The 16,761-nt window shown below is 59.3% G+C and overlaps 1 protein-coding gene across 1 annotated transcript in view; it reads left to right on the top strand.

The window, feature by feature from the left end:
- Nucleotides 1-16,761, top strand: part of COL22A1 (collagen type XXII alpha 1 chain) — a 162,382-nt gene that overhangs the window by 55,568 nt on the left and 90,053 nt on the right. Inside the window, exons 13-21 of the mRNA XM_036264164.1 lie at nt 326-370; nt 1,241-1,294; nt 1,724-1,768; nt 7,480-7,533; nt 8,127-8,171; nt 10,662-10,706; nt 10,938-10,967; nt 11,223-11,276; nt 15,636-15,689. Coding sequence (XP_036120057.1) covers nt 326-370; nt 1,241-1,294; nt 1,724-1,768; nt 7,480-7,533; nt 8,127-8,171; nt 10,662-10,706; nt 10,938-10,967; nt 11,223-11,276; nt 15,636-15,689 — 426 coding nt within the window. The remainder of the gene's footprint in view (nt 1-325; nt 371-1,240; nt 1,295-1,723; nt 1,769-7,479; nt 7,534-8,126; nt 8,172-10,661; nt 10,707-10,937; nt 10,968-11,222; nt 11,277-15,635; nt 15,690-16,761) is intronic.

Genomic DNA, 16,761 nt, shown 5'->3' with positions numbered 1-16,761 from the left:
CTCAGGACACGAGGTCTGGGCGGAGACGAGAGAAAGGGGAGTCCCACAGATGTCCACACACCCCCACTCCTCCTCCGTGAAGATGGCCCCCCTGTCGCCTCCCTGTGGCTGGTGGCTCCACTCCCTACTGTTCTGTGCACTTCGGTGCCCTCCAGCCGGGACAGTGGGCGAGATGGCCCCGCCCACCACGGTCCGCTGCTCTGCTATAGGAGGGGCTGCGAGGGGAGCCCTCTGGCCTCGGGTTCCACTGCTCGGGGGAGCCTTCTGAGTCCTGGGAGCGGGTGCCCCAGGCCCGTGTCATGACCATGTGCTGTTCTGTGTGCAGGGTGAGCCTGGCGAGCCGGGACTGCCTGGCGAGGTGGGCATGCACGTGAGTGTCGAGCCGTTTCCTGTTCCCGTGGGCAGATCTTGACGCAAAACCAGTTGCTCTAGGTGTAGGGAGACACCCAGATACCCCCACTTGACTCCCTCATCTCACCGCACGACGCCCGGGCGTGTGCTCCCGGTGCGATTTCCCCTGAATTCTTACAAAAGGAACCATCCCGTGTGCTGCCGCTCATCGCGTCCAGTGCTGTGCCGTGGCCTGGGGCCTCGTGCTCACATGACTTCCCCGTGTCTGGCCCTGAGCTTGCTTCTAGTTCCACGTTTTCTGCTGGAATCAGCGAAGCAGCGAGTGCGCGCGTGCATTTCGCCCCCAGCACTGCATTTCCGTTTCCGCAGGGGAGACCGCAAACACTTCCTCCCTCTGGCCGAGGAAATGCGCGTTTGCGTGCCCACAGCTCCGGTAGATAGCGCCAGGCTGCCTGCTTCAGAGCTGCAGCGGTCCCGGTGCGGGGGACACGGAGCCGGGGCCCTGCGGACACCTGCTGGGCTCCGTCTGGCCCGTCCAGGCTGCACGGCTCACAGCAGGGGGAGCTACAGGCATCCGTCCCATTGGCCAGGAGCTCTGTGCATGTCCCGGGCTGATCACAGGGCAAGGGCACCGGTCAGGGGGCAAGGGGCACAGGTCATGGGCAAGTACCAAAGGGAATTGTCCTCATCAGAGCTCAGACCCACTCTAGCTGGTCCTTAAAGCTTGAGATTGGGGTTCAAGTCCTGGGACCCAAACAGAGGAGGCAGTGGCAGTGGGGTCTCGATGCCTCCTCACGGAGCAGAGGATCTCCCCACACACTGTGGATGGGGTGTTTCCTCCACTCCTGCCCTTTCTTCTCATTCCCGACCCTGTGCGTGCTCCCTACAGGGGTTCCAAGGACCGCCTGGCCTGCCCGGACCTCCCGGCCACCTCGGGGCTCCTGTAAGTACTGGGCAGGCCTGCTCCCTCCCCAGGGCTGGGCCAGTCTCCTACCAGGTCCCCTCCCGTGTCTGCCCGCGTGCCGATGGCAGGGGTGGGGGTGGCAGAGTCGCAAGCTCTGGGCGGCCGTGGGGCTGATGCTGAAGCACATTCCTGCCCTGGGCCAGGTGCGCTCAGGGCCAGGTGCGTCCACTCTGGCCGGCAGCCCTGGTTCACTCAGGGGAACGGCCCAGGACCTCAACTCTTCTCTGGCAGGGCCAAGCTCGGCGGCCGGGCCCGGGGGGGGGCGGGGAGCAGCCCACTGTGCATAGTGAGGCTCCCTGGGGAGACTCCTGCCTCTGTCCCCGGCAGCCTGTGCGTGGCCCTCAGACAGGCCAGAGAAGCTGGACTCAGACGTTGTGACTAATGTTCCCCCTCCCCTTCTGCCTCCAGGGTCTTCAAGGAGAACGAGGGGAGAGGGGACCCCGAGGAGAAAAGGTATTTACAGTGGGCTTCAAACACTAACATGGCTTTCTGCAGAAAAGAGGGTGAGGGCACCTGGGCCCGCCAGCTCTGTGCTTGTTCTGTGTCTGTGCGTGTGCACATGCCTGTGTGTACAGGTGTATATGTGTGTATGTAGGCATGTGTGCACGTGCCTGTGTACAGGTGTATATGCGTGTATGTAGGCATGTGTGCACATGCCTGTGTGCACAGGTGTATGAGTGTGTAGGCATGTATACACATGCCTGTGGGTACAGGTGTACATGGGTGTGTGTGCGTGTACATGTATGAATGTACATGCACCTCCAGGTGAGGTTCAGAGAGCGTTCACCCGTGACCTGGGGGCCTCCGTCTCCAGGCTGCAGCCACGCATCACCCTGGTGGAGAGAGCCCTGTTCAGCGGCTCGGGCCCTCCTCCTGCGTCTGGATGCCGAGCTGGGCTCTGAGCAGTGTGGCCTCTGGGGAGTGTGTCCTGGGTGCTCAGAGGCATCTCTGTGACATGAGGCTGCTGTGAGTGGCAGATGAGTCCCTGCTGGTAGAGCCCGAGAGTGGCACTGGGCAGCGTGCACTGGGGAACCTCGGCCCTTGAACGTAGTGGGTTCCAGAGGCTGCTCTAGAACTGAAGCGGGTTTTCCCGTTAGAAATAGTGCAGGTTGGATCGATCCGTTCCAGACCGCCAGCTGCTTCCCCGTCTTAACCTCTCTTGTATACAACTCGTGCCCACTGTGCTGTTTAATCTACAAATGAGCACTTAGAAAACAAAAGGGGAATGAAACATACAGCAAAAAAATGAAAATTTAATAACAATAAGCAGCATCAAAAGCAAAAAAGCCACGAACGTGTTCACCGCGTGCTCTCCTGAGACGTTGGCGGTGAACGGACTCGTGTTCGCACCTTCTCCCCTTCGTGTGTCGTCTGAGAGGCGCGTGACCGATCGCACAGGGGTCAGCACGAAGGGTGGCTGGGTGGGGAAGAGAAACCGAGACAGGAGATGTGTGAGAACCGAGGTTTGACTGTACTTAGAAGGTGGGAAGACAGACGAGACAGGGAGAGAGGGAGAATCGTGGGCCCACCCTGCTGGCTCAGCCTCGGGCAGACGTCTGACCCTGGTGCTAAGTTTCCGGGTGACTGGTCCCTTCTCGGCCCCCCGTTTCCAATCTGTCAAAGTGAAGCCTGGACCATGTGACCCTCTAGGCGCCTTTCCAGTTCCTGTATCTGATGGGCACTTACAGCAGCCTGTTTTCTCACAAACCCAATTTCTTACATCAGCAAGAAGGAAGTTTCCATCGCCTCTTGAGACCGGCCCGTCCCACTGCCTGGCGCTGCCCAGCATGGAGCGGGGCCAGAGGGAGCCGCCACCATCCTCCGACGAGGCTCCTGCCGCCAGCCACACGGCCAGGCGTTCTCTGCAGGGTGGAGCAGCCCTGGCTCTAGGCGGTTTCCAGCAGGGACCCTGGCGGCCAGCTGAGATGTGCAGGCACCGGGACGTCCTGTGACTGAGGGGCAGCGAGCCCCGCGTGCGCTGGCAGGGGCTGCTGACCTGGGGACGGGTGGCCAGGGCTAAGGTGGAAAGAGAAGAGTCTCCTCATTAAGGGGCCAGAGTTGGAGGCAGAGGCCCCAGCTCCGTCTGCAGAGCCGTGCTCCCAGGACAATTCGAGTGGAGGTGACAGTCCAGCTCCTGCAGCCCGGGAGGGTCTTCCCCGGCCCTGCCCTGGCTGCCCTCACGAACCGGCAAGAGCGTCAGCCCTGCCCTGCCAGCTCGGGGCCTCGCACAAGCTTCCAGCCTCTCTGACATTTAGGGGTAACGCTGTCTGTCTCGGAGCAAGCGGCGTGGAAGAAACACACCCACGGCCTCCCACGCGAAATGTGCGCAGCAGCACCCCGAGTTCAGAATTGCCGAGACTTCTTCAGCCGGAACACCGGCGCCGCGTTCCGCTCTAAGTGGGGTGCGCGCGCCCTCTGCTGTCGGAGGCCCGGAGCCGCAGCCAGTGCGCCCAGCGCGGAGGGATTGAGACCTCAGACCAGACCTCCTGAGGATGAGGTGCCTGATCCCTGAAACTCTGCTTCCTTTACCAAAGCCCGCGCCACCTGCCGCAGGGTGGATGTGAATTTTAAAGGAGGTCTCGCCTACGTCCGCGTTTGGGATTGGAAGGTGCTCTGGACAAAGAGTCTCATCTAATTTGCACACACACTTCCCTAAGGGTGGAGGAAGGTGCAAATCCTTAGAGATCTCAGAGTTCTTGTAGTCCTACTGCCTTCTTTCCTTTCCTTGTTTGTCGTTGTTTTAACCCAACCAGGAAACGGGGTACCAGCCGGTGCAGACTGTCCCCAGGCAGCAGCGCGTTGGCTAGGTCAGGCTCAGGGCTCAGGTCTGCTGACTCTGGCGCGTGAGCTCCGCTCGCCCTGCCTCCCAGCTCACACCCCGCCTCCCCCAGGCAGTCTTCCCTCCCGGTCCTTCTCAACCGATTGATGTTTCTCCCCTTTCCCGCGTTCCATGTCCGCACTTGGCTTGGTGTAACCAGTTTTTGGAAATGTGCTGCCCACGCGTCAGGCGTTGTGTAAGCCTTTTGCATGTAGGAGCTCACTTCGTCCCCTCGGCAGCCTTGTGTTTGCAGATGGGAAACCAAGGCACAGAGAGGCTAAGTAATTGGCCCAAGGTCACGCAGCTTGAGGGGAGCCAGGCGTTGAGTCTGCGTTGTGAGGCTGACCACCGGTCCCTGCCCCCCCAGGAACCTGGCTGCCACTGGGTCTGTGGCAGGAACCAAGCTGGTGGCCAGCTGTCCACACCCTGTCCTCTGTTGGGCTTGTGTGGTCAGTGCAGTGGGAACAAAACCCAACGAAAACCAGCACCAGCAGAAGAAAACCAAGCGCCGAGCCTTCAGGAGGGACCTGCTGTCTGTAGTTTTCACCTCTGACCCAAATCTTCCCTATTGCTCCCCCCCCCCCATGTCCCAGCTGGGCTTCTGAAGGTAGTTCAGGGAGAGACCCTGCCTTATAGACTGCTGTCTCCTTCCCCTGTCCCTGTGTCCGTCTGTCTGTCTCTGCTCTCCCTCACCACCCTCTGCTGCCCATTCTCTTTCTCTCCTGCTGAACAGCCACATCGGTCAGCGCCCAGCTGTGTCCCGGCTCGCTGTGTGCTGCCAGCCAAGCAGATTGCTGAGTCCACGGCCAGCCGGGCCCCCGCGGTGTGGCCCAGCTGTGCTGAGTTGCAGGTGGAGGGATCTGGGCTCCGGGCTCCACGGGTCCTAAATGCAAGTGCAAGGATGTGAGACGGGGGCTTGGGCAGCAGGCAGGCCCCCTCCTCGGGGCGGAACATGGCCAGTCACAGGCTGAGAGCCCGCTGAGCTCGCCGTTGGCCGTGCCCGTTCCAGGGTGGCGTGGGTAGGCTGACTTTCCGAGGAGGAGAGCTCTGGCCTGGGAGTCGGAGGCCCTGACGTTAGTCCCGGCTCCATCACTGAGTGTCTGTGGGACCCGGACAAGACGCATTCCCCTGGGGCTGTCCGTTGTGAAGTGAGCCGGTTGGACTCCATGGGCTCGAAGCCGTCACCAGCTCTGGGGATCCGTGGGAGAGACACGTGTGCCCCTCCAGGGCCTCTGCGCAGACGCTGTGGGGGGGGGGGGGACCGGTCAAGGATTCCAGTGCAAGCACCTCACATCTGGGCCTCAGTTTCCTCATCTGTCATCGGCCTTCAAACCCGCCGACGTCATAGCATTGGGAGGGAAGGAAGGTTTGGTAACAGGTGTGGGAGCAGAGAGAGGAAACACAGGCAACTCCTGTTCACCCCCAAACTCACAGAATGAAGACTTTTAAATAACGGGTGATAGCGCCTGACAATAGAAATGGGTGCACCCTTACTCTAGGATTCTGAAATAATTTCCGAAGGACAGAAAATATGTGTGATTGAGTTTACGTAGATGGGGAGACACTACAAACCGAACTTCCGGACTGGGAGGGTCCGGGAACAGCCCGAGCTCAGTCAGTGGGCGAGGGCAGTGGGGTCCTGGGCAGGTCTCAGTGATTAATCTGGGCCATGCATTTGTAGCTGAGTTGGGGTTCTTTTTAATTTTTTTCTTTATTAATTTTTAGAGAGAGAGGAAGGGAGAGGGAGAGAGATAGAAATATTGATGAGAGAGAACATCGATTGGCCGCCTCCTGCACGCCCTCCACTGGGGATCGGGCCCACAACCTGGGCATGTGCCCTGACCGGGAATCGAACTGGTGACCTCTTGGTGCAGGGTCCACACTCAACCACTGAGCCACACCGGCCGGGCCAAGGTGGGCTTCTTACCACCTGTCCACTCCCCTCCGACTCCTGCTCGAGCTGGCCAGGGGAAGCATCACCTTTGTCCCCAGAGAGAGCAGCATTCCCCAGGCAGCCAGCAGCCCCAGGAGGCACGGGGCACCTCCGCCGCTGGTCACTCCCACCTGGAGGTGCCCCTGAGCCACAGTCGCAGAGGTGGGCTGCGGAAACCGAACTGACTCCCCAGGCAGGCAACCCGAGACTCACAGCCCAGTGGGCAGAAAACCAGGCCACCTCCATCATTCACAGAGAATCCACATCCCGGAAGAGACGCACCGACCTGAAGGAGCAACAAAGAAAGGAATAACTGAAGCAGTAAAGTCACAGAAAAACAAAAGGGGAGTTCCAAATACTTTCCATGGGCCGTCTCCCAGTTAGTCAATAAATGCCAACTCGGGGCACACGGTGTTTGTCTGGACCGGGCGCTGGGGGCACCTGAGGGGGGCGATGAGGCCAGGCTGGAGAAGCACAGGCTGGTGACCTGGATGGAAAGGGCAGAGGGGTGACATCGAAGGAGCCCTGACGGGCCCTGAGGAGCCAGCAGGGGAAGGTCAGCGCGTAGGGACGAGGAAGAAGCTGCTGGGTTTGGGGAGCTCAAGGAGGAGAGCCACGGCTGCTGACTCCGCCTCAGCACGAACCCACCTTTTCGAGTCACCTTCCCCCATCAACGGCTCCAGGGCCCCCCGGGGGAAGGACCCTGGCCGGGAACCTGGACACAGGCGGTAGCGGCGTGCGGCACACAGTGGCACCCCTGGCTTCGGCTCCAGGCGGCCCGTGGGGCTGAGAGGAGGGCTTTGCTCTCAGGTGCTCCGGCACATCCGTCCCTCCGTCAGTGCCTCCATCAGGGTCCGTCCCGGGGAACATCGCTGGCAGAAGCAGTCTCGGGCGAAGGGACTGGCCCAGGGTTGCACAGCTAGTGAGAGATCCCACCCAGCTCCGCCGGAGTGTACGCGGACGGGTGGGTGTCAGGTGGCTGTGTGGACGGTGGCCTCCCGCCCGCCAGCAGTGGACCTCGGTTACCCGAGCACTGGCAGTGTAGTGAATGGGCGGTGGACAAGTGCACCCACAGTTTGTGACCTGCGCCACGCACCCCGCACGCTCATTACTTAGTCGGACCCCGAGGAAGCCCCGTGAGGTGAGAAAACTGGTTCAGAGAGGCCCCCTGGCCGCCCTGGGTCGCAGATTTGGGGAATGAAATGCAGAGAGGACTCTGGTTTCCCCGACTTGGGCCTCACGCTCCCGGACCCCCATACGCTTAAACCCGAGGCTGGCTGAGTGTGCTGGCAGCCCCGCGTCTGAAGGGCCTGGGGAGACCGGAGCCGAGTCCATGGGAGCGGAGGGGTCTGCTCACCTTCCTTCCGTGGGGATGCTCACCTGCTCTTCGTCTCTCCGCTCTTCTTCCGCCAGGGGGAGCGAGGCCTGGACGGATTCCCTGGGAAGCCTGGGCAGCCGGGAGAGCAGGTCGGTGGGCACTGGCTGGCTGGGCCGCGCTTCGCCGGAGGACAGGGTTGGCTGGGGCCCCGGTCTCCGTCCTGCTCAGCTGGAGGCTGTTAGTGGGGGGTGCCGGGAGGGTGTGACTGCCTCCCAGACCCTCCTCCGGGCTGTGAGTGTAGGTGGCTCCCGGGCCCCTCCTCACTTCCACTGGGCTTTCCCCTGGCCGCTCCTGGGAGGCTCCCCGGGAACGTGGAGGTGGAGGAGGGCTGGTCTCAGCACTGGCCCTGCCCGCCCTCTGGGGCCCGGCTTTCCTGTCCTCAGCGAGTCCTGGTCTGGAGGCCAGGTCGCTGCCCCCGGGCCCTGGAGACCTCGCCAGCCCTCAGCACCCCCAGTTCCACACCGCTCCACCTCCCCTGGCCTCCCGGGTCCCTGTGCCCAAAGAGAGCTTGGTGCTTGCGTCCTGCCTTGGTCCAGGTTCTGTCCGACGTGTCCCTCGGGTCCCTCAGGAAGTCTGGTCTGAGAGGGCCCCGCCCTCTGGGGAAGGAGCACATTGCAGCTGCCCCCCTCAACCGCTCTCTGCTCCCCACGGCGCTGACAGCTCACCTCTCCTTCTTTCCTAGGGACGACCCGGCCCCCCCGGCACAGCCGGGCCCCAGGGACAGAAGGTAAGCCTGGCCCGGGGCTGGGGGGGCTCTGGGCCCTGGACAGACGCTGTGTGAGCTGCCCGCCTGCAGCAGCGGGGACCGGGGGTGGGGGGGAGCCCAGGCTGAGTTCTGGGAGCCTGGTGATTCGGGCACCAGGATCTTAGCTAACACGCCATTTCTGGTGACTGTTTAATCTTTTTCTACTTTTAGGGATAAAAGTTTTTTTAATAAACAAATTTCTATTCTATTATTCTATTCTATTCTATTCAGACCTAGTAAAATAGTATGCTACCTAAATTGCTCTTGGACAAAGGCAGGGTAGGAAGAAAGACCAAAAGACATCTTACCAACGCCTCTTCCAGTTCCTCTACCCTCTGCAACGTTTAAAGGGTTTTAACTTTTCTTTTCCGGGGACAACCCTTCTGAGAAGGCACTGGATCGTTCACAGAGAGTAGAAAGCGCCTCTTCCCTACCCATCATCTGTCAGAACATTTTCTCGACAAGGCTTCACGCAGCCCGTGTCCTGCTCGGACGTCCTGCAGCTCAGCGGAGCGAGCTACACGCAAGGGTTCTTTGTAGACCTCGAGGTGCCACAGAGACGCATGTGCCCGTGATGACCTTCCTGAGCGTGCGGGTGACGAGGGGTGCCACCAAGAAGGGGTGATGCGTTAGTAGGAGAGGTGACGAGGGACAGCCCTGACCCTGACTACCGGGCTCTTGGACCGGCCCTTGGGGAAGACAGAAGACAGTGGCTTGAGAACAGCTGAGGAGAGGGAAGGAGGAGCAGGGGGACCCCGAGGCGCCGCACATCTGCCCAGTGTCCCTGAGCTCAGGCGAAGGTCACTGGCCGAGCCAGGCGTGCTGCCTGGTGGCTCAGCAGGCCACGGGCTGCAGGGACCTCCGCGCAGGATGGAGCCAGGGGGTGGCTCGCGAGACGCCCGGCGCTCGGCTGCGGCTCGGGCCCAGTTAATTATTCCCTCTCCGTCTAGATATTTTTAGAGCTGAGGGTTACATTGTTATGTTATCCTGGTCTCAGGATTTTAGAATATTTCTGCAGTTCCTTGACAAGATGCTAAATCCTAAAATAAGTAAGTAGTTTATTTCAAGTCGCTCAGAAGGAAGGACCATTGAAGTTTGGTTCTGGTGATGACTCTTTCTTGCTTCAGAGAGAGCGAGAGAGGAATTGATGATCTACGTACAGGTTTTTTTAGCCCCTCCTGTTTGGGGAACAGCTGAGTCATTGTTGGTTATTGTGACGAACGCAGTGGAGGGGGGGGCACGAGGTCAGGGTCATGTATTCCGTGGGGCGTTTGCTCATTGAATAACCAGGAAACCAGCGATGCCCGGGGGCGGGGGTGCTCAGCTCCTTCTAAGAGGGCACCGTGGGGACAAGTCTTAGATGGTTTACAATTCGAGAAACAGAGCTGATCTCTGCAACTCTCCCCCACCCCAACTTTTAGAGATGAGGGAACAAAGGCCCAGAAAAGTAGGGTGTCTTATTCCAAGTCAAAGGCTATTAAAAACATGACCCATTGAGATTTTAGAAAAGCACCCGAGGCCGGGGGGAGCGAGGGGGCTTGTCCCAATCTCGGGCGACCGTGGGCACAGTGCAGTTGTGGGCGTCAGTTTCGGTGTCGGAGAAACGCGTTCTGTCCAGATAGTGGAGCCTCAGGCGCGGGGAGGCCGGCAGGTGTGCCTCCCGTCGCTCCCCTGCCCCGTGGCTGCAGGGTTTAACAGCTGCTTCCTTGTCTCTTCAGCAACTCCTCCCTTCCTTGCCCACTGAGTCAGCAGCAGTGTTTGCGCAATCCCCCCACTGCCTGTGAGAGCCTCCGGGGAGTGACAGGGTGGGTCCCCAAGCCACCCGTGGGCACAGGCACCCTTGTTTGAGCCGCAGGGACACAGAGCAGGGGCGGTGAGGACCTCCGGTCGCTGTAGTTGACAGTCGCCCCGCGTAGACTCCAGGTGTAGCCCCCCACCCAGGAAACGCTGCCAGTCACCGTGGCCAGTCACCGTGGCCAGTCACCATGGCCCGGGCTCCTGGAGCTACAGAGACCAAACCCGCCTTATCCATCACCTTGTCGACATGGACGGAGCCATCACAGCATTGGCACCAGTTATTTGTCTGGTCGCTCGCTCTGGGTGCTGACCAGCTGCTGCCCCAGGGACTTGGCAGAAGGGTTGCGCCGTGGGGACAGTCACCGCCGTTGTGTGTCTGACTCGGGGCCGGGTTCCCGCGGTGCTGCCCACGCAGTGCACTGGGTTGCTCTCGGCAGAAAGCGGTCGCCCAGCAAGCCCCAGGCGCCGGGCTGGATGTGACAAAGGGGAAACAGTCTCCTCCAACAGAACTGTGTGTCCCGGAGAGGAGTGGGTCTGGCGGGTGGCCCTGTGCGCGGCGCAGGGCAGAGACCGGCGAGGTCGGAGGACCTGCAGGAACACGCAGGGCCTCAGCGGGGGGCACCGGGGATGGTGGCAGTGCGTGCCACCGGTGACAGGTCATTAATTTCTCCACAGGGTGACGTGGGGCCCGCAGGACCCCCTGGTGTGCCGGGCTCTGTGGTAAGTGGGACCGGGCTTGGCGGCCGGAATCTCGGGCTCCTGGGCTGGTAGGACCGAGTCGCTGGAGGAGTCCCCGCCTCCGTGACCGCACCAGCGGACCGAAGGCTCTCAGCCCTCAGAGGGGTGAGCCCAGCCCGACAGGGCCCCGCTGCTCCCTCCGTGCAGCCCAGAGGGCTTGGCCTGGCCACGGACAACCGGCCGCCCCTCTGCTGACGCTGGTTTGTCCCCCAGGTGCAGCGAGAAGGCCTGAAGGGCGAGCAGGTAAGAGACGCGCCCTCCCGTCGGGGGTCAGGAGGGGCAGAAGCAGAAGGGCACGGCGGTGGGCTCGGGCCTGCTGTGCAGCCTGCGGAGGCGTGTCCATGGGCTTCCTGCCGGGAGTGCCGAGGCCGACGCGTAGCTCAGCCCTGCTGGGCACGTCGGAAGTGAAATCCGAGTCAGCAAGGGGCTGAGGAGGGTGGTGGCCCAGGCCTGGGGAAGGGGAGTCGTGGCTAATTCATGTTCGGCTTGTGTTACCAGGGACCTCCAGGACCCCGGGGTCACCAGGGCCCTCCTGGGCCCCCAGGAGCTCAGGTAAGTGACCCGTCCCGGCCCAGGGTGTGCGCTGAACGCCGGTGGGTCTGGGGAGCCGTCGTTCTCAGTTCCCATCACTGTTCTCCCCGGAGCTCAGGACCGCACCCTGGTCGGTGGTGGTGCCCCTTGCACAGGAGGCCACTGAGACTGGCCACCGGTGATTCAGTCCCAGGGGTTTGCAGCCTGGGCGGCCCACCTGCAGAGCCCAGGGTCCCAAACAGGCCACGTTCGGGCTTCTCCATTCACGCTGGTGGTTTAGTTTCCCCCCAGAGAAGAGGGAATAAGAACAGTGAACCCCACTGCCAACCGGATCTCTCCAGTGCACGTTGGCCCCCCCTGGTTTCCAACTGACACCGGCTCTGCCCGGCTCGGAACTCTCCGGCCCTTGGCTTCTCCCTCTATTAGGGATTTAATGATGCGTAAATAACCATTTGGGAAGAGGCTGTTTTCCGTGATCATTCTGTGCTGTGAGCCCAGGTACCCGGGGTGATTAGTAAGTACACGGTAATTCCGCGGGTCGGCGATCTCCCCGCCTCCTTGGGGAAGAGGGCTGCTGTCCCTGAGCTTGGGGTGCCTTCTGGCCAGAGCGGAGAATCCTCATTCTGAAGGGCCCGTGAACCACATTGACGCCACGCCATCAAGGCCTGGTCCTCACCGGGATCGATGTGTGTGGCTTTGCGGGGGGTAGAGCTAGAAGCAACTTAGCAGATGTTTAATTCCAGCGTCATCGTGACAATTTCATATCAAAGGACCCAGGTCAGAAAAGCTCCCTTCTGTGGCTATAACCTTCGACATCTTGCTGAAGCCCCGAAGGGTCAGTTTCCAGAGATCTCCAACGTCGCTATCACTACTGTGAGATTTAAAGTAGGTAATGTGCCCTGGCCGGTTTGGCTCAGTGGTTAGAGCGTTGGCCCACGGACCGGGGAATCACAGGTTCGATTCTCGCTAAGGGCACATACCTCAGTTGCAATTTGTCCCAGGCCCCAGATGGGGTCAGGTGGGTGGCGACTGGTTGATGTGCCTCTCACGTCGATGTGCCTCTCACATCAATGTTTCTCTCTCTCTCTCTCTCCCTCCCGCTCTGCTTGAAGATAAATGCCCTCCCGCTCTGCTTGAAGATAAAATATCCTCAGGTGAGGATAAAAAAATAAAAATAAAGTAGGTAATGCAGTACCTCTATATAAGCAGTTAGCGCTCTGTGCTTATATATTTCAGATCCATAATTGGCCAGCACTGACTGTCTATACAGTAGTGTGTGTATGTGTGTGTGTGTGTGCGCGCGCACATGTGCATATATTATCCTCACCTGAGGATATTTTTTTATTTATCTTCAGATAGAATGGGAGGGAGAGAGAGAGAGAAACATTGACATAAGAGGGACACATTGACTGGTTGCCTCTCGCACAACCCCAACCAGGGCCGGGGACAAACCACAACCGAGGTACTTGCCCTGGACCAGAATTGAACCCACGACTCATTGGTCCACAGGCCAAGGCTCTACCACTGAGCCAAACCAGCCAGGGCAACTGTAGCATATTTATTTATGTGCAAACATCTGCATATTAAGCCTGCGAGGGTGAAGGTGTTTTTCTTCTTTTACCAATGGAGACTTTGGCTGCACCGAGTCACATAGCTGTTAAGAAGCAGCCCTAAGCTTTTTTTTTTTTTTTATCCTCACCCGAGGATATTTTTCCATTTTTTGTACAGATAGAGTGGGAGGGAGAGAGAGAAACATCGACGTGAAGGGACACATCGAGTGGCTGCCACCCACATGACCAACCAGGGCCGGGGACAAACTGCAACCGAAGTACGTGCCCTTAGCGGGAACTGAACCCAGGTCTCTCTGGACCACAGGCCGACGCTCTAACCGCTGAGCCAAACCGGCCAGGGCAGAAGCAGCCCTAAGCTTTGAACCTGGGCTTGTCTTCCCTCCCCCTCTCTTTCCATCCCGAGTGAGCGGTGCACTGGTTCTTCCTCCGAGACGTGTGTAGGAGAATCATTTCCTTCCTGGCTCCTGCTACAGAACCGAACACCGCATAGCCCGGCTTCGTCCTCAGGCAGCCCTCCTGCCCGCTGTCTCGTGGCCTGGGGATAACAGTAGGTGGCCCCCCTCATGGGCAGATTTTGTCATGGTCAATGAGGGAGGGAGAAAAGGAAGACACTTCAAACATGTATGGCCCCCTACTTTATGTCAAGCAAAATATGAAGGCTGGTGACACAGGAATGAAAACACATGGCCCGATCTCATCCTTGAGCGAAGATGTGGAGATTCGTTGTGAGCACACCTGCAGTGTCTAGGAGACGGAGGACGGTTCTCTGCAGGTGTCATTGCTGCAGACCATCCTGTGGCCCGAGGAGAGTCTACACCCTCAGTGTATGCAACCTTGGGGCCGCGGAGCTGTCCAGGTGCTGAAGGGGTCCTATAGGCTAGATGCTGTCTGTCAATGCAATGGATTTAGTGGTACATGGTGTTGGTGATGAAATTCCCTTGGAAGGAGCTTTAAAAAAAGAGAAGAAACCCAAACCATTAGCCTACCCGAAGACCTGGTTAACAAGGGTGAACAGTAATGAGAGACTCAGACTCACAGTCTTGAAGCTAACATCTCTCCCGTCTGTAAATCCACGGCGTTTACCCTGTGGTGGGACTTACACGTGCTGTGGAGGAGAGGCCCACACAGTGCTCAAGAGGGGCATTAGGGCAGGGCCTACTGCAGGGTGATCTCGTAAGGACCAGTGCGGCCACGGAAGGCACTGGGAATTAGGAACCAGGACATCTGGGTCCATGTTGCGATTCTTCCACCACGTAGCTCTGAGTCTTTGATGGCATCACTTAACCTCTCCGGTCCCTCCTTGCTCCATTCCTTACTCGTACCCCATTGTCATCACCACCACCATGCTCTCCATCGGCGCGCCGAGGGCCCAGGGAGCTTGCGCACAAAGCAGTGCTCTGTGAGACCTGGTTGCCAGCCCAGCACCAGCAGCCACTGCCACTCTGTCCTTTGGGCTGCACCTAACTCAGGACCTTCTGCAGAACAGGGGCTCCCCAAACAGTGAAGGGAACTGAGAAGCTGGCTTCAGTGGCTTCTGCTGAGAATGGAAAATTTTGAGTGCGTGTTTAGCAATCCTGGTGAGAGGAAAACACCTCTCCTCCTCCACTGAAAACGGCATGCCTCCTTCTGCATCCTATGCTGGGGCTGAGGAGGTGCACCTCCCGAACCCCCGTCCCCCACGGGGAGGCGGCTCCGACCATTCCATCGGTGTCTGGGTGAGTCATAAAGGTGGGCCAGCGGGGCACGAGGTGATTCTTGATGCTTAAATAAAAGTCACTTCTGTGGAGTCTTGCTTCTCTGGGAGCTGAGCTCCACAGAATAGTCCTTGTGGAAGGGAGATGTCAGCCCTTAACCACTGCAGTCTGCTCATCTGTGTGCCCATCTCCGTGGTGTTATTAAGAGACCTGGGGCCCACACATGGTCACCTAACAGTTATGCAAAATTTGGCCATAGTAGCTATTTGTGTGGTGGTAATATTTATTGAAGATGAGGGAATTGGAAGGCAGAGAGGGAGTTTCGGGCCAGAATCCTCCCAGAATGTTGGTGACGGAGCCGCAGCTCACGCTGAGGGGTTCATTTGCCCACTCACACCCCATGCCTTCTTCTACGTGGCATCGCTTGGGTATAAACCGGGTGCTGTCAGGAGGTCTGGGTGCTGTGTCAGCCTTTTGTACCCGTTCTTCACGGGTCCTCACAGCCTCTCGGCAGGTGGGTATAATGTATCATCCTCACTTCAGAGATGAGCTCACTGAGGTTCAGGGATGCCATGGGAGCCGTCTGAGGTCATGGTGCTGATACACGGTGTGGGGACTGGGCACGCGGCTGGGGTCAGGCCAGTCTGACCGCTCCTGCACCCGTGTTCCCTGCTTACTTGAAACAACTCCCTGCGACAGTTTCATTTATTCATGCAGACTACCCTGTGTCGCCCGTCACTGTCGGCTGAGAGTCAGAGACCCCAGCCTGTAGCTGGGAGAGAGCAGAGGGCTCAGAGCTGAGACACGGTTTCTAGAGACTTCTCTCTTCGCACACTCCACGCACAACACTCACGCTCGGCATTTGGGTCTCACTACTCATCTTTAAAGTGTGAACAGTGTCGCCGCCATCTCGGTTGTTAAACATACTTGATTAGATCAGCCGGGTGCACAAGTTTTATGGATTCGAGGGAAGAGGGTGCTTTTCCCTCCTGGTCTTCCAGGTCCCCACGGGAACGGGACGGCGTTTTCCTACCCCACGAGGGCAAGGGCCGCGTGCAGCCTGGGGTGGAGGACCCTGTATTCACCACGGTCTCAATGTTCTCTCTCCCCCAAAGGGTCCCATGGGTCCGGAGGGCAAGGACGGACACCCTGGTCTGCAAGGCCTTCGAGTAAGTACACAGCCCTTCCTTTCGGAGTCCCCAGCTCACCGCCTGGCCTCATTCACAGCTCGAGCAGAGGAGATGTCGCCAGCTCCTGGGCTGGAAATGAAAAGGTTGAAGGGTAGACCGAGCTCCTCCGATGTGGCTTAGGATCTCCTAGGTGCTCAGTCTTCCGCTGGGGCCTGGGGAGACGGGAGTGAGTTTGTGGTCTGTCCCGCGTCCTGTACATAGACACTCACACCTGTGTGCGGCCAGAGCCCTGGCAGAAGGCAACCGGGTGCTGAGGGAACACAGACCCACCTGGGAGCAACCAGGGCTTCTTGGAGGAGGTGACGTTCAAGCTACGTGTTGGGGAAGGACTAGGAAAATGCGTAGTGCAAGACCAGAGAACCGCCCCAGTCCGTTGACATCCACGTGATGACCGAGCACCACTGCGTCCCCCCGAGAGGCCACTTACTTTGATTTAACGAGCCCCTGTCTCCTCCTGCAGGTGTGCACCCCCGAGTGTCCTCGTGGTGCGCACAGCTCCTGTGTCGCACGGGCTTTGCCGTTTAAGGCCACGGGTTTCAACGGTCACGGGACGAGGGGTCAGGCTCACCGGGGTTAGGTGCCCTCCTTGGTGTCTCGGCAGCAGACAGGGACTGACCCCTGACTCGATGTCCCCAGGTGTCAGCAGGGTGCCTGACACAGGGCAGGGACTCAGGTTCACATCTGCTGACCTCTAGTACGTGACCCTAGCACCTTACTGTGCACGTGGAGAGCTGGCTGGGGCACAGCCGTGCGGGGGTGAGCTCACTGCCCCTGCAGGGTTGGGCTCAGAGGCCAGGGGACCACGGACAGATGGGCGGATGGGGCACCCTGGGATCCGACAGAGGCTGCCCAGTCCCATGTATGGCCTGTCTTAGCCGGGAGAGTCTGTAGCTCAGTGACATGGATAGAGTCATGGACTTGCTGTGGATTTGTTCTTTCCACGGTGGTTGACCCACCCTCTGATCACATTTTATATCCTCGGTTCTGAAGCTGATGACCTGCTTTTATGACTCAGCATAGACTCCACCCTGTCCTAACCTCCAGTGAACTT

Source organism: Molossus molossus, unplaced genomic scaffold, assembly GCF_014108415.1.
Source record: "Molossus molossus isolate mMolMol1 unplaced genomic scaffold, mMolMol1.p scaffold_m16_p_16, whole genome shotgun sequence".
Taxonomy (NCBI): domain Eukaryota; kingdom Metazoa; phylum Chordata; class Mammalia; order Chiroptera; family Molossidae; genus Molossus; species Molossus molossus.
This window is presented reverse-complemented; position numbering and strand designations above follow the sequence as displayed.